The 20,865-nt window shown below is 42.5% G+C and overlaps 1 protein-coding gene across 1 annotated transcript in view; it reads left to right on the top strand.

Moving 5' to 3' along the window:
- Positions 1–17,606, top strand: part of LOC149198886 (uncharacterized) — a 35,456-nt gene extending 17,850 nt beyond the window's left edge. The window contains exon 2 of the mRNA XM_089400396.1: positions 17,526–17,606. Coding sequence (XP_089256522.1) covers positions 17,526–17,606 — 81 coding nt within the window. The remainder of the gene's footprint in view (positions 1–17,525) is intronic.
- The last annotated feature ends 3,259 nt before the right edge of the window (positions 17,607–20,865 follow it).

Below are 20,865 nucleotides of genomic sequence, written 5' to 3'. Positions count from 1 at the left end.
AGGGGGTCCGAGGTGGCCTTCTCTCCCAACCAGGGGAAGGTTTGAGGTGAATCGGGAACGCTGCTTGGAAAAGCAGGTCCGGAGGTTGAAGCCGATGCAGCAACTATTTCGATGTAGTTGAGCTCGGCTGGGCTCAACGGCATCATCTCGCCCCATGAGTCTTCTTGATTCACGGGAGGGAGAACCCATGGATCAGAATGCGTCCTGATCATGTTAACGGAGGCGAGATTTGGAGGTGGGAGGGGAAAGACTCCCATCAAGGAGGGATCTTTAAATAATCCGGCACCCACACTCTCGAGCGATTTGAAGGTATGCTCCACGAATGGTACATTCCCTTCAGAAGAGGAAGCAAAAAAGGACAGCTGGTCCACCGTGACGATTTTTCCTTGATGGGGAAAGCGAACGACACGGAATAAAGAGGAAGCCACGGCCTGCATGGCATAAGTCCAGCTTCGTCCTAGAAGGAGGTTGTAAGTGAGATTAGCGTCAACGACTTCAACCTCGACTTCTACAGTTTTCCCTTCTAAAGAGATAGGTAAACGCGGGAGGATACCAAGTGGACGAGATTCTCTTCCATCGAACGCCTCTAGGGTGGTGGGAGACTGGCTCAGAGCAGGCGAACCAAGAGCCTTCCAACAAGCAACCGACATGATGCAGGTTGAGGCTCCTTCATCAATGACAGTACGGTGAATCGTCTTGCCTTTGATGAGAACTTGTATAAGGAAGGCCACCTGATGAGGTAATCTCTGCGTGAAACCTTCGAGATCGAAAGAAATGAGATCCGAATCTGCCGGGTCGATGCCACCAATTGCTGATAGCAGGGACTTCCTCTGGGAGGGGCAGCTCTGGAGGACTTCTAACGCGGACATAGCAGACGGAGCCTGAGCTAAGTCCTCGACAATGCTATAATGCTGTGCGGCACGAGCATTGGGGTTATAAGATGACTTCCTGAGTACACCTTTGGGAGGGGGTCGGGGGATCGTCTCGGTGCTGGGCCGTTCAATGTGAAGAGGGCCAGAACTAGACGCGGGAGCGCTGGAGGGGACCTCCGGCTCCTTCCCGGCTGAAGATGGATATTCTTTCGTTCGAGTCGTGACGTGGACGGGGATGGTTCCTGCCATGAATACTTGAGAACCGAACGAGGAAGAGGATTGAGAAGGGTCTGCCACCTGATGCGTCTGCTGGGATGGGAAAGGCTCTTTAAGCACGGCGGGGGACCCTGAAGCACCTTTTAAAAGCCGACTAACCTCGGACCGCCTAGGGCAGTCCTTGGTGTAGTGATCCTCCTCGCAAATGAGGCAGGGATACTTAGGCTTCCGCTTGGCTCCGTCCTCGGTGGGAGGTTTAGGAGAATTTTGCTTAGGTTGTCCGGATTTTTCTTTGGCCTTTCCTTTCTTTTTGCCTTTCGAGGATTTGTCTGCCGCGGTGGACTGAACGGCATTTACCTCGGAGGTATTCCCAGGAATAGATGGGCTCTGAGAAGCATTCTCGTTAGAGGCGTTTTGTTTCTGCTTCCCAGAGTTTGCGGTTGATTTCTTACTTGGTGAATTCACGGAGCCAATAACTCCATCCACAGACGGTTTCGGTGGAGCTTTGGTTTGTCCGTGCCTCGGGGCATCTGGCAAATAGTCATACAAAGTACCTGACTGAGAATATACTAAGTCAAGGTATTGAGCTCGCGCAATCGCTTGCTCTTCAGTTACACACGCCCCCATTGCAATATCTTTGGCAATTTTAGGAACAAAGGACGTGGTAAACCAGTCGGTCAGGAGTTGATCGGGAATCCAAAATTTAATCAAACGACGGCGCCTTCTCCATTCATGTATATGATCAGAGATGTGCGTTGCCGTATCCTGTTTTAGAGACGTGAGCAAATGGGTCCCAGTCTCGTACCGAATGGGTAACTGAAAATGAGTAAGAAAGGCCATAGCCAACGAGTTAAAGTCTGAAAACATACCGCGATGAAGTTCGATGTACCATTTTGCGGCTGAACCAGTGAGGGTCCTCTGGAAGAGGCGCAGTCAGATAGAATCATCAAGCCATGAGTTAGATGAACACCAAAGGTGATAGGTCATTACGTGGGCTTGAGGATCCTCTCCGGCTTTGCCGTCGAACTTTGGACAGTCACCTGGTATTTTGGTCGGAACCGGTGGCCACCATGAGTTATGCAAAATAGGATCATTTGTTAACTTGGACACATCGGGTAGTTCCAACGTAGCCAAAAATGGTAGCTGCGGGTTGAAGGACATCTGTGGCTGAGGGTTCGAGGCGATATTAGGGTTCCACCCAGATTGGGGTTGCCCCCACGAACTTTGTCCAGACGGACCTGGCCCGAAAGGACCGGCCGCATAGGAATTTTGTCCCGATGGACCTGGTCCGAAAGGACCTGGCACATAGGGAGTTTGTCCGTAGGAGTTTTGTCCGTGTGCGGACGACTGTCCCTGTGTTTGCCCCCCAGCTCCCCATGAATTAGCAGCTTGCCCGCCAGGTTGACCATATTGATAATTTTGATAGGGAGTGACCTGTGGTCGCTGATAATTTTGGTAAGGAGTATACTGATTTTGCCCCTGGGGTTGCTGGTAGCCATGTGACTGCTGGGTCGCATACGGAGCCTGGTAGGCAGGCTGCGTTTGATATGGAGGTTGATAACCTGTTTGAGTCTGAGGCCCAGAGTATTGTCCTTGAACCGGTTGAGGTTGGACTACACGTCCCGAAGGTTGACTTGGCCGGATTCGAGATGGGCCTGGTTGGCCAGCAGGATAGCCTTGCTGAACGCCAGTTGGCCCATGTGCCACCAAGGGTTGTCTTCGCGGAACGGGTGGTCGAATGGGTTGGATAGCTGGTTGACGCTGAGGCTGGCCAGCTTGTCCAGGTTGACGGTGAGGGTAGGCCCCGGGTTGATTTGGCTGTATAGACGGTTGGCCCGTTTGTCCCCCACTGTAACCGGGTTGGGAAGAGGGTTGGGCTTGCTGTACGGCAGGCTGCCCTCTTTGGTATATAGGCTGGGCAGAGGGTTGCCCCCCTTGCCCAGAAGGGTTTGCGTTTCGAGGGGTAGGTGGGCCCTGTTGAATATAGGGTTGTCCACCCTGGCCATAAGGATACCCTTGCTGGACGGCTGGTTGATTGGAGGGATTGTAAACTGAGCCAGTTGGTCCAGAGGGGTACCCTGGCTGGAAACCAAGCTGGTCTTGAAAAGACGGTTGCTCTGGCTGCCCAGTAGGTTGATTCCGATATGGGTATGGCGGACCTCCCATGTCCATAGGTTGTTCCTGGTAAGGTTGACCTTGTGGGTGCCCAGATTGTCCTGGGTCAGGCAGGCCATATAATGGTTGCCCTTGAGGGGGCTGCACGTAGAATGACGGGTCCTGATTGGGTGGTCCTATGGGCTGCCGAGGAGGGTCTCGGTTTCCAAAGTACTTAGTAGTGTGGTCATACCTGACATTCAAAGATTCTTCGTTCTCTTCGAAGGGGTGACGAGGGAGACCTGAGATTTCCTCAAGGAACTCACCATTTGCATCAAAGAAGAAAACAGGACCATCGTAATCTGGGTCTGTTATAGGTTCCCCATAAGCATCATACGGTCCTGATCCTGGAATGCCTCCAACAAAAGAACCAGCTTGAGGAACTTCAGACGAGGGAATCGGCGCAGCACTGACGACCGGAGTCGAACGTGCTACACAAACAGTAGGTTGAGCGGGAACTGAGGTGACGATCGGGTTGAGTTCTGAGGTGAGGGGTGGGAAAAGAGGCTGTGAAACAAAAGGGCCAATCGAGGCCGCGAGAGAAGGATCCCATATGGTGGTAGAAGTTGTTCTAGCATCATACCTATCCCTTAGCGATTGATATCGTGGAGGGAGGGGAGATGAAGACGGGATCGGGGTCTCAATGTCTGTGACCGCGGGTGTCTCGATGTCTGTGACTGCGGGTGTCTCACCCGTGCTGGAAGCTGCCCCCTCCATTGGAGATGACATACCTAAAGGGGTACGGGGGGTTTGGGGGGTATCCCAATCTTCTTCCCAGACGGGATTCCAATCCTCCAAGTAATCTGGGTTGCCTGGGGACCGTACGTTAATAGGCTGGATACTCGGAACAATGGGAAGAGTACCGCCTTCAACTGGTACCTCGGGAGCAACAGAGGATTGAGAACCTAAGTCACTTGTACCGGGAGGTGATGGGTCAGCCAGGATGACCAGACCCCTTAGAACTCTTAAAGGAAACTATCGATAAAAGCCTACTCAAAACTATCGCACACAAGACCTAAAAAGGAGATGTTATCGTGGCCAAATTAATTTTTTAAGACGCAAGGACCAAACTTGACCTTTTCATATTTCAGGAGTCGAGAAAAGGACAAAGATGACTCCAGTCTCCTTCGAATGTTTAATGAGCACGAAGTGACAAGACGCTCACAGGCACCTTTTCGTTTAGGGAGTCCGAAAAGGATCAAAAGTGACTGCTCTGGAACTCTAGGTAGAGGGTGTGCCAAACTCTTCGCAAAACCACAGAATACTTTTTAGGGTACGGGTGGTCAATCTTCGTGAATGCTGTGTTCACTGCATTGCGAATTGTAGGGCGGCCGACTCGGCTTCCTATGGATAAAGGATAAAAGCCTAGTGGGGTCTCCCTATATACTCGACGGTACGTGGGAGCGCAGTCCGTATTAGACCACTATCGAGTCACAGAAGGAGGAATCACCCAACCCAATGTGAAACAACAGTGACTATGTTTTAAGACGCCGGAACACGTCTCTAACCTAGACCTCTAAATATTTGCGTTTAGTTCCAATGCGTTTTTAGATTCATTTGGTTCATTTTATAGTTGATCTTGAGATTAAGTTTCGATTTCAAGCTCTATCGTATGTTCGCTCACAATTACTTAGATGCAATCTATATGCAAAAGAATTTCGTTTCATTCGATGAATTCTAGCTATGAGAGGGCAAAGAATTTTTTAAACAAAACGAAAACAAACAAACAAGTAGCTAAATGCAACTAAAGCGAGGAAAGGAAACTTTTCTTTTGAAAATGGAAATCAATGAAATGTTCTTTTCCTTCTCGAATTTTAAAATAAGCTACTAATTCATTTTCTTTTAGTGACATAACACACCTAAAGGAATTTGGAGGAACTTGAACACCAAGTAAACTACTTAATGAGAGCACACGAAGTTCCCAAAACACTCAACCAAAGTCTCGAAATCAAAAGGAAACAAGGCAATGCACGAGCTATGTGATCTAAGCTCTGCAAAACAAGCAAGGATTGCAAGCAAGGAGGAAGCGGAAAAGATCACTTGGAAGCACAAACCAATACACTCTAACAATCACTGAAAAAATGCGAAAAGCGAGTCTAGAACGAGCTGGTCAATCAAGCAAACAGGGATCCTTGCGGGAGGCTTGACACACACACGGCCGCTAGATGTCCTAGGGTTCAGAGCGTGAAATCAAATAGAGAAAAGCAAACATCCGATGGACCAGAGTTGCAACCAGTCAATTTGAGACTCAAACACAATCCAGTAATCGCGAAAGTCAGGACGAAAACGTGAACCAAGCAGCTAGAAGGGAAGTTGTTTGCAAACTTAAAACCAAGCAAAACGAAACCCTATGGAGTTGAGCTTCGTAATCAAACAGTTCAAAGTTCAGAGAGTGAAAAACAAGTCATCAGACAAGTGGGGAGAAGCAGGGAAAGTCACAGCAAGAGGTTCAGGAGGTCAAATTGGACAAAAAAAAGTTTTTCAGGCTCAGCGCGGGTAGCCTTCAGCAACTTTGCGCTGACAGGGGGAGGCCTTCAGCAACTTTGCGACGTCAGCGCGGAAAGTCAGGGAAAAAGCGCGCTGCCCTAGGACAAACGAGGTCAGCGCGGATATAAGACACACAGACGCGATGACCGAAATCGCAAAGAAGAGGGGGTGCGATGTCAGCGCGGAAGAACACGAATAAAGCGCGCTGCCCTTGAAAACGAGGTCAGCGCGACTGTTAGACGTATAGGCGCGATGAAGAGAAAACCAAAAGAACAGGGCCGCGATGTCAGCGCGACTGTTCCGAAATAAAACGCGCTGGGAGTAAAAAACAAGGAAAGCCAAAACAAAAACTTCCCAATCCAAAGGCAGGAGCTTTTTAATAATAAAGGCGCTTTCCAGAAACACCCAGAAAGTTCATAAGCCACAAAAGACAATCCCAAAAACCCACAAAGAGATCAATCAAAGCCAAACACAAAAGTGGACTCAAAAACAAAAAGGCTGATCCCCAGTGGAGTCGCCAAATTGTTGAGAAGGTAAATCCCCTCTACGGATAGAGGCGATCCCTACTAGCCCAACAGGGGTCTAGCAACAATCACACAATGCTGCCACGCATGTTCCTAGTTACAATTAGACAAGAAGTAAAGAGCACCTACTTGGATTCCTGCGCTGTCGTTTGTCGAGGGGATGTTCCCCTTGCTCCTTCGCTTCAGCTGGTCATAGTCTTCCGCGATCCCCGCGAACGGACACCTGCACACACGAAGGGAAAGCAAACGCAAGCGTGAAATCTAGTAAAAGTAACTATATGCCAGTCAGAAAAGACATAATTCACATTTATCCATTGCATAAACAAACGAGAATGGAACAATAATAGCAGTCATCTATTATTAATCAGAATAGAGAAGAGTACAACCAAATGTTCTGACGTCGATAAACTTCTCAGGAGGGATCAGTCAGCATGTATCTCAAGCATTCACCTTTGAGGATAGTTCTCCCAAGACAAACTAGTCTCTCTCTCTCACACAAATGTCACAAACAAACTTCCCAAAGCAATCAATCACTTCCACTCCTAACACACCACACCTATAGCAGCAATCTGAGCACTACAAGCTCTTGTATAATCCAAGCTGAGTCTAGCTATTTTCTAACTAGCTGCTCATGGTAATGGTGGAAGTTTATATAGGAGAAGGAGTCTCCTAAAAAGGTGGAAGGATGAGCTTATCTTCAAGGGGAGTAGTTGCAAAAGGTCGAACAGACATGCCATAGAAGGGAGTCGACATTCACAAAGCTAACAACCAAGCCTGGAGAGATCTGGAAAGCTGGTTGTTTGAACAAATTCGCCCAAACTGGATCAGCGCAGATTATATGGAGACTGCCGCGCTGTCAGCACATGACAACAACTGAACAAGCCATGTCAGCGCGGAAGGACACGTGAAAGCCGCGCTGTGCGTCATCGCGGAAAAGTGATGTTCTTCCGCGATGGCAGCGCACGAAATAGACTGTGGGGCGCTGGTCATCGCGGTTATTTTAGGAACAGACGCGCTGATGCACAAAACTTTGGAAAAATGGGTTTTTAGCCAGTTCAGGGAGCAAACATTTAGTGATTGTGACTTCTGGACACAACAGGGTGACTGACAGGAAGGCAGTGATAAATTACCGTGTAACAGGAGCTCCAACCCCCTTTGTTCTTGTACTAGCCAGGATACTAGTACGTAGGTGCTGACCTACAATCTTCTTTTCTTCAGGTATCACCTTTCATACATTTTCAGACTTGAATAATCCTGAAGCACAACATTACAATCTGAAGACCACAATTCATTCAATTTCCACAACAGATCATTGAAGCATAAAACAACCAAACTCTGAATCACTGAACCACTGAACCCTGTCAATCACCAGTTATCAGAACACAGAGCAGACTACAGAACTCTGCAATAACTGTCAGACCCCACTGTAAACCCAAAAACAAGCTTGAAAAGATATACGCTACTTCAAGGAGCCAAACCCGCGTATACACGCTCTTTTACCGAAGCCAACCTGCGTACAGATCTAAAAATAAACTTTCTCAATTTGCAGCTGTACCAGACATTAGTTAGACCCAGAACATAGCATTGCGACAATATGCAGATCTAGAAATAAGCATAATCAACCATATCATGATAGTGCATTTCAAACCATTAGATCCCGATCAATCCTTAGATCTAGTCTTCCATCAACCAATGTGATCTCTCCTTGGCTTAGATCAAGCAACCCAGCACCTGCAAATCAGATCTCTTTCACTCTTAGATATTCAAGCCCTTGTCGAAAAGATGATATTGCCTAATGATCTTCTTCTCCTTATATAGTCTTAGGCCTAGCTCAATACCAAGAGCCAAAACCATAGTAACACAATACCATCAACTTCAAAACTAGGGATCGACACGCCCGTCGAGACACAATGGTCCGAAATCATAGGCACAACTTCCAAGGACTAACCACCATGGACCAAAGGAACCTTTCCACATACACGCGCTTTTTATGAATCGAACTAGCGTGTACACGCGACTTGGGCTTAACGAAACGGCGTGTATGAGCTTCCTTTGCATGCTGTACTGAGATCTGTCTTCTGATTAAGATGCCATCACTTGTACCAACCTCTGAGCACTTGTACCATCCTCTGAGTGAGTTGCCATCAAGGACAACACTTGAATCATAATGCCAACAATCTCCCCCTTTGGACTTGATGGCAACCACCACACCAAGTCACTCTCCCCCTTTGACATCAAGAGCAAAGGGCTGTGCTCCCCCTGAGGACATGCTGATACCTCTGCTTGGCTGTGCTGACTCGTGCTCCCCCTGACAGTAGGCCAGATTTGAAAAAGATGTTCTTCAACAAGAGCCAAGATTTATACACCATAAGGGACCTTCCTATCACCAAAAGACTCAATACATACATCCATACTCCCTACCAAGAGGGGACATATCAGAAACAACCAATTATATTACAGCATTCATCCCAGGCATAGTGGGGAAACCAACATAGGCCGTTACATGACCTTGACACCATAAAAGAGATATGACAAGAGAGATACATGACATAGAGACAACAGATCTAGACCAAGACTTAGGAAAGACACCAGCAACATCTGATAAACATCTTGTTAGATCAGCAACCAGAATTTCTTTCTGAGCTCCTTCTCCTGAAACCAACAACCAAAACATCTGAATGCCAACAATGCTTTATGAGACTTTTGAGCTGCTCCCCCTGAACCTGTGCCTGTTGCACTCCCTGAAACTGTGCCTGAAGAATTCTGACATTCCTATTGCTTTTCAGAACTTCAGAGTTTTCCCTTGCTGTTCAGAACTTCATATACGCGTTTTATCCTGTATAAAACAGCGTATGTACGCGGATATTCTTTCTGCAACAAGCGTCCAGCATACACGCGACTTACCCAACATAAATCCGCGTGTATACGCTCATATCCCTTCCGTAACCTGCGTATACCAACTTTTCTGTAGAACAAACAATCTTCAACAACAGGATGAAGCATCAACTACTCCCAGCTTTTGTCTGAGATATTCAAAAGTTTCCCTGGGCAGTGGTTTTGTGAGAATATCAGCAACTTGCTCCTTAGAAGGAACATACTCCAACTTGACCTTCTGCTCAAGCACTTGTTCCCGAAGAAAATGGTACTTGATTGGTATGTGCTTGGTCTTTGAGTGCATGACAGGATTCTTTGAAATGCTGATTGCACTTGTATTATCACATAAGATAGAGACAGGTGGAGTGCAAGTGATTTGAAAGTCCTGCAAGGTCTGCATCATCCAAAGAAGTTGTGTGCAACAAGATGCTGCAGCCACATATTCTGCTTCAGCTGTAGATAAGGCAATCGAACTTTGTTTCTTGCTGAACCAAGATACTAATCTGGAACCCATGAAGAAAGCACCTCCACTTGTGCTTTTCCTATCATCCACACTTCCAGCCCAATCTGCATCTGTGTAAGCATGAAGAGTGAGATCAGTATTTCTAGGATACCATAAGCCATAGTTTTGGGTCCCTTGAAGATATTTGAAGATTCTTTTGACTGCCTGAAGATGAGTTTCCTTTGGGTTGGCTTGAAATCTTCCAACCATTCCTACTGCATGTGTAATATCTGGTCGAGTACCTGTCAAATAAAGCAAACTCCCAATCATGGATCTATAAGTGGGTTGGTGAACTGCTGCTGATTCATCATTTGCACTGAGGCTGCATCCTGTAACCATGGGTGTACATACTGGTTTTGACTCTTCCATGCCATACTTCTTCAAGATCTGCTTGAGGTATTTGGTTTGAGACAAGAAGATACCTCCTTCATTTTGTTGGATTTGCAATCCAAGAAAATATGTCAATTCTCCAAGAAGTGACATTTCGAATTCTTTCTGCATAACCAAGGCAAAGTTTTGACTCATGGTCTCTTCATTGCTGCCAAAAATAATATCATCTACATAAACAACAAGGATTAGCAATTTGTTATTTTCAACTTTTATATAGAGATTGCTATCTGCTGATCCTTTTGAAAAGCCTTGTTGGTGAAGATATTTGTCCAACCGATAGTACCAAGCCCTTGGAGCTTGTTTGAGCCCATAGAGTGCCTTTTTCAATCTGCATACAAGGTTTGGATCATTTCCAAGAATGAACCCATCTGGCTGCTCAATATATACTTCTTCTTCTAAGTCTCCATTTAGGAAGGCTGATTTCACGTCCATTTGAAATACCTTGAAGTTTTGAAAGCTTGAGAGAGCAAGGAACATTCGGATGGCCTCTAGTCTTGCCACAGGAGCAAAGGTCTCTTCAAAATCTATTCCTTCTTGCTGTGCATACCCTTTACAAACAAGTCTGGCCTTGTTTCTAATTACTTCTCCATTTTCATTTAACTTATTCTTGAAGACCCATTTTGTTCCTATTACATTCTTATCTTTTGGTCTAGGAACTAATTCCCAAGTGTTGTTCCTTTCGATTTGCTCAAGTTCTTCATCCATTGCTTTGACCCAACATTCATCTTTGCATGCTTCTTTCACATTTTGTGGTTCAATGGAGGAGAGTAGAGCCAAGTAGCTTGAAGCTTCTGCAAGTGTCCTTCTTGTTTGTACTCCTGCTTCTTTCTGCCCCACAATCTGAGTTTCTGGATGATTCTTTTGGACATATCTGGATGGAGTCTTCTCTTCTATTCTTGTCTGCTCCTCTGGTTCTTCTTGAGATTCTTCTTCTTCTTGAGGTTCTTCTTCTTCATCATTTCGCCTTTGAGAGTAACCTTCATCTTCTTCAATGTCTTCATGATGAACTTGCCTAGGAATATATCCCTTCTCATCAACCACTATATCAATACTGTCAACAATTCTGCCAAGTCTTTTATTGTAGCACTTGTATGCTTTGCTATGTGGAGAATAACCAAGAAGAATGCCCTCATCTGCTCTAGGTTCAAGTTTGCCAAGTTGCTCATCAGTATTCTTAATATAACATTTGCTCCCAAAGATTTTGAAATGCTTCACGGAAGGAGTTTTACCACTCCAAAGCTCATGAGGTGTTTGAGTGCTGTTTACTCGGACATTTGTTTTGTTAAGAATGATAACAGCAGCATGTGCAGCTTCACCCCAGAAGGTTGCAGGAGTACCTGATTCATCGAGCATAGCACGAGCCATTTGTTGGATAGTTCTGTTCATTCTTTCCACAACCCCATTTTGCTGAGGAGTTCTAGCTGTAGAGAATTCTCTTCTTATCCCATGTTCATCGCAGAAATCGAAAAATTCATTTGATGTGAACTCCCCACCTCTGTCAGATCTGAGGCACTTAATTTTGTGTCCTGATTCATTTTCAGCCAATGCTTTGAAGGATTTGAATTTTTCGAATGCTTCATCTTTGTGCTTCATAAGCCCTAACCAAACAAACCTTGAGAAATCATCAATGAATAATATCAGATATTCTTCTCCTCGAGGTGTCCTTTTCCTAAATGGACCACATACATCTGTATGGACTAGCTCAAGAGGCAAGCTAGCTGATCCTTCCTTTTCTGGAAAGTTAGTTCTGGTTTGCTTTCCAAACTGACAAGATTTGCATATGGTGTTGTCTGGAATTTTGATATCTGGAAGATCGCGAACTGCCTGATATTTGCATGCTTTTCTTATTTGTGAGAAGCTTAGATGTCCCAACCTTCGATGCCATAGCCAGTGCTCTTCATCCTTGCTAAGATAGCATTGTTGTTGTCCTTCTTCAAATATGTACAGATTATTTGGAGTTCTTTTGCCTTTGAGAACTGTTTTACCTGTATCAAGATCACGAACAAGACATCCATTCGATCTGAAAATAACCTCGGTTTTTTGATCACACATCTGACTGACACTTAGAAGATTATGCTTCAATCCATCAACATACAAAACATTTCCAGCCTTGACCTTTTCTTTCAAAGGAGCAATACCTTTTCCTTTTATAGTTGCAGGAGTATCATTTCCAAAAGAAACTTTCTTTCCCTTTTCTAAAGTAGAATAAGATTCAAGTTTTTCTTTATCACCTGTCATATGTTTCGAACATCCACTGTCAATGTACCATAGATTTTCCTGTCCTTCTGCATAAAACGCTATCCCACATCTTTCTGTTTGAGGTTCTTTTATTCTCCATTTTTTGGTGCTCGTGGCTTGTTCCTTTTTCTCCTGAAACCTGCTCCTGCATTCAGATTCTTTATGACCAAAATTATTGCAAATAGAACATTCAACTTCATTTTCAAGAACCGAAAAGTTGTTATAGGTCCTCTTTGTAATCCCTGTCATACTTCTTTGTTTTTGAGCTTCCCTAGTCATGATTGTTTTATATGCAACACATTGAGCTGCTTTGTGACCAAAGTTATGGCAAGAAAAGCATTGTCCATTGAAGAAGCTTCTGCGGTTATTGAATCTACCAGCCAACTGATTGTAATTTCTATTTTCATCTATTCTTGTGCCAAACTGAGAAGATTTTACCTGTGGTTGGTTGTAGCTTTTGTTCACCCTTAAGAAGGATTGTCCCTGATAGTTTCTGTTTGTAATTCGTCCCTGCTTTACCTGATTATCTTCATTGTTCTTCTGCTCATTTCTTCTTGCTGCATCAAGATAATTCTTTGAGGTGGATGCTTTAGAGGTTTCTCCATTATAGCCCAAACCTGTCTTGTTTAGAGGAGACCGCTGCACATTGATAATCTCATCCAAAGTTTCAGATCCTTTGACAAACTTAAGATTAATAGCTTTTGTTTTCTCAATTTCTTTTCTGAGACCAACAATTTCACCTTCTAGTTTTTCAAGATGTTTTTCCTTTTCATCAATTTGAAATTGCAAAGTATCAATGATCACACTCTTTTCTTCTATGCATCTCTTGAGTCTAGTAATTTCATTATAGAGATTATCCACATCTACAGCATCCTCATAATCATCATCTTCAAATGCCATTAATAGCTTATATTTATTACCTTGTTCATCTTCATCACTGTTTGATAAGCCATCACTATCTTCATGGGTGTAGTAGCTTTTCTTATTTGCACTTTGTTTCTTATTCCATCTAGCAGGTTCTTTTCCTTTATCTTTATTAGGACATTTTGCAGCATAATGACCTACTCTTCCACAAGCAAAGCATTTGAAAGGTAGCTTACCTCTGAACCTTCCAGCACCCCTTTGAAGATTTCTAACAAAATTTGATTCTTCTTCCTCTTCTTCTGGAACATGGCTTGCCTCATAGTAATCTTCTTTTCTTGATGCCTTAAAAGCAGCTTCCCTTCTGTCTGATGGACCTCCCTTTCTCATTTCATAAGCAGTTAGAATTCCATGTAACTGAGACATAGTGAGAACTTTGAGATTTTCCTTTTCTTCTATTGCAGATACTTTAGATTCAAACTTGGGGGATAATGATCTTAGAATCTTTGAAACTACTATAGTCTCTTTTATTTCTTCACCCAAATTTTTCATACAATTAACAATCTCGTCTACCCGAAGAAAATAATTTGCCACACTTTCATCATTATACATCTTGAGAGTCTCATATTGAATCCTGAGAGTTTGAAGTTTAGCTTCCTTTACCTGTTCATCTCCTTCATAGCTAGTGATCATTTTGTCCCATATCTCTTTTGCTGATTTGAAGTGCATGACCTTCATGAATTCTGTTTGGGATATACTTCCTAATAGAGTACTGACTGCTTTTGCATTTGTTTCATATGTCTTTTTCTCAGCTGGATCTGTAGGAGTAACTGAAGGAAAAGCATAGCCTGTTTCTACAATGTTCCAAACTTCTGTACCAAGAGATTGAAGATATGCAGTAACTCTTACCTTCCAATAATTGAAATTTGTTCCATCAAAAACCGGTGGCCTGATTGATGCTTCTTTCTCGTAGTTGCTCATGATGAATGATCTACCTTCAAGCGATCAAGCTTCCCTGAAGGACCCGCTCTGATACCAATTGTTGGAAATAATACTGAGAGGGGGGGTGAATCAGTATTATCAGATCAATCAAACCTTTTCAATGCTCAGAAACATATACGCTACTTCAGTTAAGTAAAACAGCGTGTACACGCTACTGTGACTAAATAAAACAGCGTATAAGCAGAAAACTCATAACTTAGTTAGCTTATTCTTCAGTTAAGTTCATCAGGACATTATTCAGCACATTAACAGTAAGCAGATGCAGTATAACAGAACGTATCAAAAGTCACACACATGAACACCAAGATATAAGGTGGAAACCCAATGTGGGTGAAAACCACCTGCTGCAAGTTATCTCTATCTTTCTTTAAGAAACTTCAGTTTACAATCTTTTGTACTGGTGCAGCCTTATACCAGTACGCAGGCTACAACCTGCAGAAGGCTACAACCTTCTCTCGTTCTCCAAACTTCCTTGGAAGGGAGCTCCAACCCCCTTTGTTCTTGTACTAGCCAGGATACTAGTACGTAGGTGCTGACCTACAATCTTCTTTTCTTCAGGTATCACCTTTCATACATTTTCAGACTTGAATAATCCTGAAGCACAACATTACAATCTGAAGACCACAATTCATTCAATTTCCACAACAGATCATTGAAGCATAAAACAACCAAACTCTGAATCACTGAACCACTGAACCCTGTCAATCACCAGTTATCAGAACACAGAGCAGACTACAGAACTCTGCAATAACTGTCAGACCCCACTGTAAACCCAAAAACAAGCTTCAAAAGATATACGCTACTTCAAGGAGCCAAACCCGCGTATACACGCTCTTTTACCGAAGCCAACCTGCGTACAGATCTAAAAATAAACTTTCTCAATTTGCAGCTGTACCAGACATTAGTTAGACCCAGAACATAGCATTGCGACAATATGCAGATCTAGAAATAAGCATAATCAACCATATCATGATAGTGCATTTCAAACCATTAGATCCCGATCAATCCTTAGATCTAGTCTTCCATCAACCAATGTGATCTCTCCTTGGCTTAGATCAAGCAACCCAGCACCTGCAAATCAGATCTCTTTCACTCTTAGATATTCAAGCCCTTGTCGAAAAGATGATATTGCCTAATGATCTTCTTCTCCTTATATAGTCTTAGGCCTAGCTCAATACCAAGAGCCAAAACCATAGTAACACAATACCATCAACTTCAAAACTAGGGATCGACACGCCCGTCGAGACACAATGGTCCGAAATCATAGGCACAACTTCCAAGGACTAACCACCATGGACCAAAGGAACCTTTCCACATACACGCGCTTTTTATGAATCGAACTAGCGTGTACACGCGACTTGGGCTTAACGAAACGGCGTGTATGAGCTTCCTTGGCATGCTGTACTGAGATCTGTCTTCTGATTAAGATGCCATCACTTGTACCAACCTCTGAGCACTTGTACCATCCTCTGAGTGAGTTGCCATCAAGGACAACACTTGAATCATAATGCCAACATGGAGGTGCTGCAAAAACAGATCAGCGCGCTGCAAAAATGGAGTACAGGTCAAAGGGGTGTCTACAGGAATTTTGAATATGGTTCAGGAGGACCAACACCATCATAGAGATATTTGGAGCATACCCATTTTCTTATTTTTGATAGATAGGGGCCACAACCATACAAAGAATGGAAGCCACCTCAATGCACTGTGAGTCTGCCTAATACATTACGAATCTGGACAGTCAACTCTTCTCAGTTCAAATTTCGAATTTTTGATCTCTAGTAGTGGTTTAGATTATGTAAATAAGTGGAAAAATTATCTTAGGGGGTGTGTATAATGATTATTGGACAATAATTAAAATTAATGATGTTTAAGCCTTGTATTGGTTATTAGGAAAATTGTTCCTATTTTTCAGTATATGCACTATTTTTTTAATGTATTTAGTTGAAAGTTGGTTTTGGTCAATGAATTCGACCACCTAGGATAGGAGATCGAATCTTTGATGATGTATAAATATATCAAAAATAATTGTAAGCAGGTTTTTGTTTAGGATTAGAGGATAATACTTTGTGCAATGTATGTTTGAAGGTTGTTTCCAGTGAATGAATGAAATACAGAGGAGAAAATTGTAGGGATTCATGAGTTAGAAATTTGGTGGTTTTGTGCTCTTTTAGCCTTGTAAGTTATTTATGTGTCTACATCTTTTTTATGTACATATTCTTGCTTGGAAAACCAAATGATTAATTCAAAATTCATCTTTAATGAATGCTCTGTTTTAGTTTTCTAAGTTATCAATGTTTTCAGCTAAAGCAACACTTTAGAATTCCTCCATGATTTGATGCTCTAATGTGTTAGTTTTTCACCTTTTCTAAATTCACCTCCTTCAAAAATTTGATATAAACCCACCACCAAAGTTGTCTAGCTTACCCCTGTGAAGGAACCCTCTCTTTTACATCATCTCACTCGACAAATTTATATTTGTGATGACTCCATGCCCAATGGATCTGCCACTTTTCCCATCAATTTTTTTTTTAAAAATCAAACCTTTTTGAGCTTATTACCTAGCATAAAACCATATTTGTTGTATAACCTAAGTGAGAGAGCCCTCTCCAGGTCAAAAGGGCTAGATTCTGACCTAGAAGTGGATTGTGGTTACCTCTATAATTCCTTCTTCAGCCTAGGGAATTTACAGAGTGCTAACACAACCTAGTAAGAAAAGGCTAGGTGAACATTTTTGGAGTGATAAAAATGTATAAAATATAAAAAAGGTCTCTAAGACAATTTTACAGGATATGTGAACAAGCACAAAGAAAATTGGCATCACATGCTTTTCCCAGCCTTGTGGGCTTACCGTACCTCATTTAAGGCATCCACATGATTCACTCCTTTTCACCTAGTTTAATAGTCGAAAGCATATTCCCTATCGAGTGTGTAATCCCTACCATATACATGGCCATCAATTTTTTCCTAGACATTTCACCATTAGATCAAAGGATCGTCCAATTGGAACATGTTGATGAAAGTCGACAAGAATCCCTCTAGTACAACAAAGCCCATAAAAATCGTACCAAATCCCCCTTATAATCACCATGTCACCCCTTTCTCATTTAACGAGAGGGATCTAGTACTTCGGTATGACATCGCCAAGGGAGTTTTGGGACCTAGAAAATTTGAAACCTTGTGGAAAGTACCATACAATGTTAAACATTTCCTTTTGAAAGTCACCTAAATGTTAGTAAAGACTGATAGGACTTGTCTCAAAGACCCCGTCAATGAGCTCTATCTCAAAAAATTCTATTCATAACCATATGTTTAGCCTTATGTTGTAGATATGTACCCTGATTTATTGTTATGATCACCACATCATCAATTTAATCTAAACTATACTCTTATCTTGTGTTGCAGATGGATCATTTGATAGCTTACCACCAGAGATTTTCTTACGGTGCTTCTCGATGGTCACAAAATATTGCCACGGTAGCCTAGGTGATATAATCTCTTGATTATGTGATTCTCCATCAGAATATAATCTGTATTGGGTTATCCACTAACAATCAAGTAGAATATGATGTCGTCATAGGCCTTTTGGATAATTCTTCCCGGTAAGGATCAATCATCTGCATGTCTTCCTTGATTCCCATCTTGTCGTATCGCAGTTGAACATAACCTTCAACATTCGTGACCCTTTCCTTTTTTGGAAATACCTACATGCACGAAATTTAGCATGTGTTTTGATCATATCACATTTTCACATATACCAAGAAGTCAAAATCATGTTGTTGACCACATCACTAATCAAATCCTAAATTGGGAAGTATTACATACAAGTCATCATCAAGACATATAAAGCACATAAAAATGAACCATCACATCAATAAAATGAAAATACATCACATGTATACACACATCATACATAAAGACACATCATAAGAGCCAAAAAAAATGGTATATCTTATATATATCATAAAACAAATATAGTTTTATGTACATCAACTAGAAATTGCCAAAAGGATGAATCATATACCAAAAATGAGGGGAGCATACTCATAATAGGTGCTTCCCCTAGTACATCAAGTAAACATCTAAGCCTGAGGCTCATCCCTCCCAATAGAATCTACTGGAGTCCCTCCTATCACCCCTTGCCCTGTCTCCAAAATGGGTGGCGCCATGGCTGCCACAACTGCCACCGATCGGAGAATAGGGCACCATAGCCTCTTAGGTGTCATCTTCCTCTCGATGACATCCTCTCCTAGCATCACCCATCTTGCCTTGGGAAACCTATTGACGTGAGAATTGTGTGCCTTAGTTAACAAGGGAGGAATAGCTTAGACCAAGGCTCTACAATAGCCCAAGCTATTTGGTGTGGCCACCCTTGACGGGTTTATAGGCTCCATTGGCCTTGGATCCTTTCTTTTTATAAAAAAGTGAATCCGAGGAAAAATAATCCTAATCTAAACTATAGTTATCTTATACTAATATAAAACTAATCTATAATAACTTATGTTTAAAATTCTAAAGAACTATGACCAAACAATTTCAATACTCGAAGGCTAGATGATTTCGGGCTAGGGTTTCCTAGATTTTTACAGAGATTGATCTCCATGGAAGGACACAAAGAAGGGAGCTCCACTCCCTCCTAGAAGTAGGTTGTGGCCAGCAGAGGGAAGAAATCAATAGAGAATGACAGAGGTCCTTTAGAAGAAAGGAAAAGGAACATTGAAGAGGAGCCAGACTTCACCAAAACTAGGGAGAATAACAGTACAAAAGATAAGGAGGAAGAAGACAAGGAACAGGGAACAAAAGACAAAGTTCAAAAGGGACCATGTAAAACCAAAGTTGAGATCACACCCAGAGTAGTATTAAATGATCCTGCTCTGCAGGCGCACAGGGACCACATGCTGACATATGCAATCATTTGTAAATTCATGGGATTATGGCCCACTGAAAAAGCTTTGCAGACATGGATTAAATACCACTAGAAACCAAAAGGAAATATAGACCTACACCTTGGGTCAATGGGATTCTTTAATGTGGTCTTCACAAATATTGAAGATAAAGACAGAGTGTTTGAAGGAGGGCCCTACTTCTATGCAGCAACAGGCCTCTATATGCGGCCATGGATTATGAATTTTGTCCCGGAGTGTGAGACTTTTACTTCGGTCCTGGTCTGGGTAAGACTCTACTCTCTACCTCTTGATTATTAACAAACTGAATCATTAGCTGCCATTGGAAATAAATTAGGACATTTTGTCAAAGCTTCTGAGGCCACCAGAGGTGGAAAATATACTTCCTTTGCAAGAATATGTGTGGAGATGGATCTCTCTAGAGCTCTTCTGGATGAGGTAATATTAGAAGTTATTGATGAAGAATGGGTGAAAACCGTAGATTATTAGCATATTCCATTCAGATGCTGAAAATTCCATGAGCATGGGCACCTATTTAGAGATTGCCCTCTCAGTAAAATAGAGGACAAAAGTAAAGCTAATACAATGAAAGACACTGAAAACTTTCATAAAGTGGCACATAGGGGAAAAGGGGGAAAAAACGGGCCAAAGAAACATTAAAATGAAGGGAAAAAGGCCAGTCAGAACAGGTTCCAAGTACTTGAAGAAGATGAAGTGATATTAAAAGCAGATCAAGAAATGGGAGGAAATCCATGGGAGAAAGAGAAAGAAGAAGACCATGAACAAATACAGGCGAGTAATAAACAGAAAGAGATTATGATGAGTGAAGTAGAACTGGAGATGGACCAGGATATGACCTAGAGTGAGATGGAAATGGAGGACCACGAGCTACAGGAGATTCTTGATAGAGAACACCTAGATCTGGAAGGGTTCTTGAAACAGGGAACCATGGGAGGGGTAGATTCGTTACCCCAAGAAGAGTTCAATAAATTACAACAGCTGTTCATATGGAAAACTCAGGCTAATGGGTTGGAGAGGAAAAATAACATTGAAAGGCAGGGTAATGATGGTGTGAAAACTATGAAAACCACACCAGGATTAGCACCTAGAAACCCAGGTAAAAGAATAGGCAGGAAAAAGTAGAATGAGCTATTTATGGAATGTGGAAAGCTAATGATAGACTCAGGTAAGATGAAAGATGTAACTAGCTACTCCTTTACAAATCTTTAATAATGAAGTTTATATCTTGGAATATCAGGGGTCTAGGAAGTAAAAGAAAACAAAGACTACTTAGCAATAGAATGAAAGAAGCAGCTTCGGATATGATATTTATCTAGGAAACTGAATGTTCCATTCAAAAGATAAAAAAAGTACATAGAAAATGGCTCAATCGATTTGAGTTTCTAGAAGTCAAAGCATAGAATACAGCAGGAGGCATACTCACTCTTTGGAACCCCCAAAAGATTGGCATAATAGATGCTGAGGCATCTAGGAATTATTTATCAGTGGTTATTCAGCCTGTGGGTGATAAGGATACCTATCTGGCCACGAATGTTTATGGCCCTCAAATAATGGATGATAAACTCAGGTTTCTAAATTCTCTTATGGATCTCAGAGATAGACATGCAGGAATACCTTGGATTATGGGGGGGTACTTCAACATGATCATATCACTTTCAGAAAAAAAGGGGGAACCAGAACTCTAAGAAAAGACTCTTTAGCATTTCAAACTTTTATAGATAATATGAAGCTATTTGACACTGATACGAGCAATGGTATTTTTACTTGGAACAATAAAAGAGGAGGAGAGTCTCATGTAACCTCAAAGTTAGACAGATTCA

Source organism: Pinus tabuliformis, chromosome 2_1, assembly GCF_031772625.1.
Source record: "Pinus tabuliformis cultivar Carrire ecotype Pingquan chromosome 2_1, CPIR1, whole genome shotgun sequence".
NCBI lineage: Eukaryota > Viridiplantae > Streptophyta > Pinopsida > Pinales > Pinaceae > Pinus > Pinus tabuliformis.
The sequence above is the reverse complement of the archived record's forward strand: the minus strand, read 5'-3'. Positions and strand labels throughout refer to the sequence as shown.